This window comes from Sturnira hondurensis, unplaced genomic scaffold (genome assembly GCF_014824575.4).
Source record: "Sturnira hondurensis isolate 20B ecotype Veracruz unplaced genomic scaffold, ASM1482457v3 Scaffold0016184, whole genome shotgun sequence".
NCBI lineage: Eukaryota > Metazoa > Chordata > Mammalia > Chiroptera > Phyllostomidae > Sturnira > Sturnira hondurensis.
The window spans coordinates 3,302,055-3,311,158 of NW_028088815.1; the positions used below are offsets into that span (position 1 = coordinate 3,302,055).

Genomic DNA, 9,104 nt, shown 5'->3' on the forward strand with positions numbered 1-9,104 from the left:
TTCCTCAATCCGCCTCCTGTCTGAGCCCTACGTGAGCGTTTGGCAGATCGGTGTCCTTCCCAGATAATAAGTTCCTAGCATCACCCCTGCAAGTATGATGACGGGCGAACATCTGCTCACTTTCTCCAGAGAGCAGCCTAGGGCTCTTCCAAGGGAAGTGTGTGGTTGTTGGAAGGCGCTTCTGCTTGCGCTGAGGCGGAGGTTTTTGAAGTTGGGGATAGCTCCCTGCCTTCTGCCCCGACCCCGGTCGGGGGTGCCCAGCCCATAGCCACAACTTGCCCTTCAGCCGCGTGCCGGCGCGCGCTCTGGTCTAGGAGCGTTTGTGAAATGAGGAGAGATGCGCGCGCAGGCCCAGCACAAACTTTCTGCCAGGGCAATTTGGACGTCCCCGGGGAGGCGGGGACGCAGGGCTCTAACGGAGGAGGGGGCGCGAAGCGAAAGCTGTGACGGCTAGGAGCAGCGGGGCGGATCTCCGCTGGGACCAGGGTCTGAAAGGGAGCCAATCGGGCAGCCGCAGTTGCTGCCAATCACGGGGCTCTCTCCAATACCACCCGTGCCATTTCCAAAACCTCGGTCCCACTGTGCAGCTCAAATGTGGTGTTCACTATGCCAATCGCTGGAAGACAGAGTGGGAACAGGAATACGCAGAGTTAGGAGGTCAGGACAAAGAAGTTAAAGAGTCCCTAATATATACATGTTTTGGGAGGCGGGCAGAGGGCAAAAAAAAAAAAATCCCCCCAGTGAGAGTCTATGGGTCTGATTGTGTGGTTCTGATGGAGCTCCCTTTGAGCAAGAGGAACTCGCCAGCGCTGAGATTAGCGGATTTGGCAAGGGCTCAAGCCAAGCCTCTTCAGAACATGACAGGCTTCCCGGCGCTGGCCAGCCCGCCCGCCCACTCCCAACTTCGCGCCATAGCCACGCACCTTCGCCCTCGGGATCTGGGGGCTGACCCCGGCGTGGCCACCACTCGGCTGGGACCGCAGCACAAGGCCCAGGCGAGCGCACTACGCCTCAGCCCTCCCTCCCAGGCGCTCTGGGCAGAGCCTGAGGCTCCCGCGGTCACAAACCGCGCAGCAGTCACCGCTGCGCATCCCGGAGCCGGCACCTATTCTGGTGGCGGGGGCAGCAGCAGTGTGCTGCCCTCCGCGCCACCGCCCCCAGCCCCTCCTCTTCCCCCCTCCCCTTCACCCCCTTCCCCTCCCCCTCCTCCTCCTGCCCTCTCGGGCTACACCACCACCAACAGTGGCGGCGGCGGCAGCAGCGGCAAAGGCCACAGCAGGGACTTCGTCCTCCGGAGGGACCTTTCCGCCACGGCCCCTGTGGCGGCCATGCACGGGGCCCCGCTCGGAGGGGAGCAGCCGTCCGGCACCGGCTCCCCCCAGCACCCGGCCCCGCCTCCCCACTCGGCCAGCATGTTCATCTCTGCCAGCGGCACCTACGCGGGCCCGGACGGCAGCGGCGGCGGGGGTCCCGCGCTCTTTCCTGCGCTGCAAGACGTGCAGGGAGCGCCCGGCAACCACCAGCACCCGCTCAACGGCCAAATGCGCCTGGGGTTGGCGGCAGCCGCGGCAGCCGCGGCGGCTGAATTGTTCGGCCGCGCGGAGCCACCCTTTGCGCCGCGTTCCAGCGACGCGCACTACGGGACCGTGGCGGCGGCTGCAGCAGCTGCCCTACACGGCTACGGAGCTGTGAACTTAAACCTCAACCTGGCGGCGGCTGCGGCTGCAGCCGCGGCGGCTGGGCCGGGACCCCACCTGCAGCACCACGCACCACCCCCGGCGCCGCCGCCAGCTCCCGCGCCAGACCCGAACCAGCACCACCCCCACCTTCCTGGGGCCGCCGGGACCTTCCTGCGCTACATGCGGCAGCCAATCAAGCAGGAGCTCATCTGCAAGTGGATCGACCCGGAGGAGCTGGCTCGGCAGCCGCAACCACCACCGCCCCCGGCCGGCGGCTCCAAGCCCTGCTCCAAAACTTTCGGCACCATGCACGAGCTAGTGAACCACGTCACTGTGGAGCACGTGGGCGGCCCGGAGCAGAGCAGCCACGTCTGCTTCTGGGAGGACTGTCCGCGCGAGGGCAAGCCCTTCAAGGCAAAATACAAGCTGATCAACCACATCCGCGTGCACACGGGCGAGAAGCCCTTTCCCTGCCCCTTCCCGGGCTGCGGCAAGGTCTTCGCGCGCTCGGAGAACCTCAAGATCCACAAGCGCACTCATACAGGTGGGTGTCTGTCCCTGGCTGCGCCGCCGCTTCTCTTCCTCCTCCTCCTTCCCCTGCTCGCCTTAATTTTTTCCTCCTTCTGCTACTTCTCTTTGCATACGTATAGCCCGGACATGTGACTTCTTTTTTTTTCTCTCCTTTTTTCCTATGAATAAGTAATTCGATAACACACACAGGCCCCGCGCTGGGTTCCCACACGGTGGAGTCTCCCGCGCTCCGGCAGCCTCTCCGCCGGGACTGGCCACGCGCTCCAGCAGCCGCCGCCCTCGCCCCGGAGTAGAAGCAGCAGCAGCCGTTGCCGGAAGGTGCCCAGGACAGTCGGCAGACCCCATCCGTCCAGCCCCGGGAATCTGGGGAGGGCTTTGGGGGAAAGGGGAATTGGAGCCGGAGCCGCCCCGGAGTTCCTCTCCACGGGTGGCAGACCCCTCGCGTGAAAGCGGCATGTAGGATTTGCTGCGGCGTTTGGGCCAGGAGGCCCAGCTCGGTTTGGCCCCTTCAGGAGGGAAGGGGGCCCCGGAAGACCTCCCCTACACACACTTGCCCCAGTTACACACTCCCCCACACACACTTTCACATGCACACACATCACACAACCTCACACACCTGTATTTCCTCCTAAACTGTCCCCTTCCTCTTTGCTGGGATACCCATATACATTTTACACGTAAATTAGTAATTGAATTGCCCTCATTCAGTTACTAATTTACACACCTTCATACACACACACATGCGTCGTCACACACCGCAGTCACACACATTTTATCACACGTGCCCTTGAACGTACTGGGGAAATCGGCTTCCGTGCTTTCAAAGGAAGCTCTAGTTCGAGGAGCACAGGGCTAGTTGCAGAGCCTCCCCTTATCTTTTGGATCTCGCCTGCCTTAGAATTTAGGGGTAGCCCCCGGCGCCGTGCGGACGCCTCCGAACCTACCCCAAGCCCTGCCTTTGGGGGTGCCACGACCCTGCATGAAGGCGGCTGTGGCGTGGGGGCGGTGGCCTGGCCCCTGTGGGTCGCGTGTTGCGTTTGAACCGAGAAGCACATTGGGCGGAAAGCGCTGATGAGTGCGAGCGCAGTCGGGATTTATAGGGACAGACAATATTACCCCTCGGAGAACACTTAAGTAACTGGAGTTTACATTCAGTAATTACTTGGCTGATTTATCGGTGCTGCGGCGGCGGCGAGGAGGCAGCCGCAGGGCTCGGGCCAAGGGCGTTCGGGTGATCTGCCGGAGGAACCAGATCTAGAACCCTGGGCTTCGCCTCGGTAGGCTGACAATTAACGGGTCTCCTATGGAACTGCAGATGATGGGCCGGGAGCACATTTTCCTGGGAGCTCCTTTTGCCTGCCGGGTTCTTTTCTAATCGGATTCGTCCACCTTAATTATTTTTCCAAAAGGAAACTTCCCAGGAGGCTCTCGTAAAAATTCTGGCCTGCTAAGCCTGCTGCCTGCCTGCCCTTGTGCTGAGTACTTACGGACAGTGTAGCTGCCAGGGACCGTGAAGGGGGCGTGCAGGGCGCGGCAGTTGAAGATGTCCTCAAAAAGAACCCCTAAAAGCTGAGTCTGCGGCCTTGGCCTTTCCCATCTTACTAGGCCTCGGAGTGGGAGAGTACCTTTCCTTCGCGGGAAGGGAAGCTGTATGGTGTCAGGGCCCTTTCCACCCCTTAAAGCAAGGAACTGGAAATTGACCGCGCGGAAGCTAACCTAGATTCCTGCTCTAAGGCCCCAGCCAGGGAGGCAGCCTCCTTCCACCGGCATAGCTTACCCCCGCCAGGAGGGGGCGTGAGCAAGTGCTTAGCTTGGTGGGGTTGTGTGCTGAGACCTGGGTCTCCAAGGAGACCTATGGCAGTTTATTGTTTTCTGGTTCCACGTCGTGCGCAGGGTTGCTTATGCCAGAAGGCAGTGACTGCGTAGGCCTCGATGGATACCTCAGGGAGGAATGCGAGCACCCCACGTTCATAGTCAAACCTGTGCTGGATTTTGGCGTTCTCTGGGCGGCTTAGCCATTGTTAATGTTGTGTCCAGGGAGGGATCATCCTAGACTCCTTGCCTCCCCAGCCACTCTCCCCTTTGGAGGTTATCCAGGGTGCCAGAACATATTGATAAAAAGGAGTAATCCCTGACCACTTCCGAAGGCCCATTTTTCTGACCCGAGTGCCCCCATTTCCGTTTATAGCCTTCTACTGGTCAGCGCTCCAGTCCTTTCTGGAGAAGGACTTGATAGGATCTAAGAGTTACACACACTAGCTTCCATTACTCTCCAAAACAATGTTTAAGTAGTTAAATTCTGATGTGACCCTTATGTTAGAGTCTTGAAATGTAAACACTGGGGTCTCAACCTTTCTAGTTGGGTAGAATTTACTCACTGTCTCCTTACTTCTGAATAAATTAGGCAATTTTATCACCCTTCCCCCCCCCCCTTCATTTTTCTCTACTTTTTTATCCTTAATTTTCTACCTTTCCACTGCCTTTACTGGGTCAAATTGTTTCTCTTTATCACGTGCCATGCTGGAGCCAGACATGTTCAAGCCATTTAGTTTTCATATTGCAAGGATATATAGCTTGTACAGAAACATGAGAATACTAAAAAAGCAAACAAACCAAAAAACCCAATATTGCCGTTTGCATAGAGTGAATAAAACCACCATGTCGAAAGGGTTGATTATAATATTTTTTGAAGAACGCTGTATTAAATTAGTATTATCTCCAACTTAAAGTAGAATACAGAAATGAAGACAAATAACCAATGCTTTGATAAAAATCGATTATGGTAACAGTTGAAGCTCATCTACAGAGAATTTTTAAAGGTTGTCATTATCATTGTGTTATGTTGTATTTTCCTTTCTATAGATCGGTGTAGGCAGTATATTTGAATAATATCTAATTTTACTTTTAAACAATATTTCCAGATAGCATAGGATAAGTTACATTCCAGGCAGTACTTTAGCTATCTTTACATACTCTGTCATTGAACTAGTTATCATTGGAAAAATTAACCACAACAAAACTACACTGAAATATTTGTATTAATACTTTGTGCACACTAAACTGTCTTGTTTTTTTTAAATAAATTATCCAAAACTGATGAAATGGCATACCTTGTGTGTCGTCAGAGTAGCTGTTGAAATGGGGAGAAACATAACTTTATTTGTTAAATCATTTAAATATGAGGAAAATATTAATAAGTAATATGTGTGAGGTGACTTGTTCAATTATGGACTCAAGTACATCAAGTTTCTATACCCTGAGGTGAGAGAGAAAATTTATAGTTACCTGCTGGATTCTCTTTTTTTTTTTGCTTTTTAATACTAAGGTGGCTGAATTTTTAGTTGTCTCAACGAGCATTTCCACTTCCATGATTAGAGGCCTTGTGTTTAAAAGTATTGTGTTCCTGGGGGTGGTTACAGCAGCTTAAAGGGGTTGTGAGCCAAAAGACTGGTAAATTGTTCACCTTTTTGACTATTAAGTAATGCAGAAAGCTGTTAGAATGTTTACTTATGGCATCAGGTAAATGCCAGGCTCAGGCTGAGGCTCATGTTCTTTATTAATGCTTGTTAAGGCTCTATTTTGCTAGGCTCTTAACTGCCCCGCAAGTTGTGAGGAAAGCTGGTAGGAGGAAGAGGCCAGTGGCCATTTCTGTGCCCAGCTAGCTTGTAAAAAAATCTGGTGGTCAGATTTTTTCATAAAAATCTGGTGGTCACTGTTTTTCATAGGTGCCTTTATTTCTGCAGAAAATGAGATTCTGTTTTATTTCCTTTCCTTGTTTATCAGTAAAATGTTGGGGAACACCCTGAGACACATTGTTATTAAAATTATAATAATTTTACTGTACCACTTCTGGTTTACTTTTAATTGCATGTATGTGTTCATTTTTCTTATTTTTCTTATACTAAAACTTTTTATCAGTATTTATCTGGCTAGGGGGAGCTGCTTTTAAAAAAATATGTGTAGTTTTGCACATATGGAGCCTGAGGGGAGTGAGGATATGGGTATTCAGGTCCTAGTTGGGTGTCCGTTTTGCATTCTGGACCATGCTCTAGCCACTTTCCCCCTGACCCTACTGGTACTATAGGGGTTGACATCTAGCCTCTCACAAGCCCAGTCCCAGAAGAGTCTCCAGGCCAGTGCTTGCCAGGCCCATCCTTGAAGTATTCCTTCCTTGATGCATCCTGAAAATAAGAATTAGGAATGGGAATTAGGTTGGGAGTTGGTCTTCTAGAGAATGGGAAAATGCATCCTCATTTCTGCTCCAACATACATTTTCTCTTTTGAGTGAGAAGCCTCTGAAAAACAATTGTTAACCTTTTCTATGTTTTTTTTGCAGGGGAAAAGCCTTTCAAATGTGAATTTGATGGCTGTGACAGGAAGTTTGCCAACAGCAGTGATAGAAAGAAACATTCTCATGTCCATACCAGTGACAAGCCATATTACTGCAAGATTCGTGGCTGTGACAAATCTTATACTCACCCAAGCTCTCTGAGGAAGCACATGAAGATTCATTGCAAGTCCCCACCACCTTCTCCAGGAGCCGTTGGTTATTCATCAATGGGGCCTCCAGTGGGTGCTCCCTTGTCCCCTGTGCTGGACCCAACCAAGAATCACTCTAGCACTCTATCCCCTCAGGTGACCAACCTCAATGAGTGGTATGTTTGCCAGGCCAGTGGAGTCCCCAGTCACCTCCACACACCTTCTAGCAACGGAACCTCTTCTGAGTCTGAAGATGAGGAGCTGTGTGGGAACTCTGAAGTAGTGCGGACGATACATTAGCATTTATTAGTAATAATAACAAGTAACATAATAAGTGTGAGTCCTTGGACCATATCCTAACCTGAGACAATGCCGAGCCTGAGAAAATCCATGACTCAGACTTGCCACCGAGTCTAATTAGCCTTATTTATTTAGTATGCAACCCCATGGTGTTTTTACATTTAGTTAATTTAATTAAGATATTTGGGCTTTTTTCCCCTAAAAAACAAACAAACAAACAAAACTAACCAAGCTGGACTTACACATTGCAGAGGGACAGGGCTGGGAGCACAATGTACCAAGAAAAATAAGTGAAGAGATCAATTAATCAAGAGACACACTGCCAATGCAATATATATTTTTTCGAAGGTGAGAGAAAGAACACTAAGTCAACTCAACACAGCAACAAGGCCCTCTGCATTTTCTATAGAGTGCCTTGCAAATGCCTTTGACAACATAACGGGGGCTTCTTTGGAGCCTCTTAGTTGCCTCCTTAGGTCCTAATTCTGCAAAGTCCTCTTGATAGTAAACCATACACTTGCTGCATCGCCAACAGATCTTGGGCTGTACCTGTGTCTAAAAATACTTGTCATTTCATTTCCACTTTTATTATTGATAACATCCAAACAGTATTTTTATACAGGATTATTTAGTACCCTGCTCATATAATTAAAAAAGAAAGATGCAGCAACCTTAATACATCTCCATTGTGCTACTGTGATTATTCAAACAAAAGTGGAGATAAGAAAAAGCTGCTGCAATAGACAACTGTGAAACTGTGATATTTTATAAAATAGAAGAAATTCAAGTGTTTGCTTTTTCCTGTTTGTTTTTTTTAATCTGAAATCTCAGATGCTGCCTTTTTACTATGTTCAAACTTTTTGTGTGATAAAGAGATTATAGTTTAGATCATAACATAAGTTCTTTGGGATGCCGAAATTAACAGGCAAGTCTAAAGAGGAGTGATGTTGGCAATATGCCTATTTTTTTTGAAAACTTGTTTTAAAAATAGGCCAATCCCTCTTTTATACTCTTATATGAGCCTTTTAAAAAGCCTTTATTTTTTGATGACTGAAAGTACATTTTAATGCATTTTCTTTCCCCTGAGCACTGAACACACCAAACTCTATCCCATTCGAAAATTATAATGTGTGAAGTGTATGATTTACATTAAAAGAGGGGAGGGAATTGCTATACATATTTTAATTTTTTAAACATTTATAGTTACCACCAATCATTGATGAATGTTTGACCTTTGCCAGAGCTGTCAAGCTAGAATAAAAAAAGGTCAAGGACCTAGGACAATAACTCTTAATCAATTTATTTTCAGTTGGTACAGCACATCTCATGTGCAAAATGTAGTCTATAATAAACATACAAATGTACTAAAGAGCACTAATTTATACTCAAAGACCCTGAAGACACCCCCTCCCCAGGGTGTGTAGTAACCTGTTTCGTGTACTGTGAGTGGTCGATGTAGTCCTATCATTGTTAATGACTTGTATGTGAACACTATTTGTACAGTTGAATTAATTTATTTTCAGACATCCTTTTTTTTCTTTTCTGGAAGAGTTCAAAGCACACCAAAGAATTATATTATACATTTTGGTGAAATATTGTTTATGACCCATGGTTTATTTAAAAAAAAGAGACAATGGAAAAATATATTTTTAACTTACTTGAATGAACAATGTAATGTGAAAACCAGGACTCTTCCTGCATGTCTTTTTTGCATTGTGTTGAGATTATATATAGTTTATAGATATATTACTAGTACAGTGCATGGTGCTGTCACTTTGAAAGCCTTTCAATGTTGTCTTTAAATTGTTGTGAATATGAAACCTGCAGACCCTCCTTTATAAAGAAAAAGACCATAAAACTTGAATATAAAATAACTCTACATTTAAAAGTTTATTTGATTTTCATAGTATTCACTTTCAAAGCTCTTTCAAATAGACAAAAAAAGTATGAACTTTGGGAGGATAATTTATGTATTATAAACTTATTAGAACAAAATATTCCTGATTTGTATTGAGTTGTTTTATTTATACAGCTTTTTCAATGGTAGTTTGCACTATTCTTTATTATGCTACAGGTTTATTTATTATGAAACAAAGGAATATGTATTTTATGTAT

At 48.1% G+C, this 9,104-nt stretch overlaps 1 protein-coding gene across 1 annotated transcript; it reads left to right on the forward strand.

Annotated features, from left to right (window-relative positions):
* Positions 1 to 758: 758 nt before the first annotated feature.
* ZIC5 (Zic family zinc finger 5) lies at positions 759 to 7,783 on the forward strand. Its single transcript, XM_037065806.1, has 2 exons — positions 759 to 2,223; positions 6,547 to 7,783. The coding sequence occupies exons 1-2, from the start codon at positions 774 to 776 to the stop codon at positions 6,987 to 6,989; spliced, it is 1,893 nt and encodes a 630-aa protein (XP_036921701.1). The 5' UTR covers positions 759 to 773; the 3' UTR covers positions 6,990 to 7,783.
* Positions 7,784 to 9,104: the final 1,321 nt, after the last annotated feature.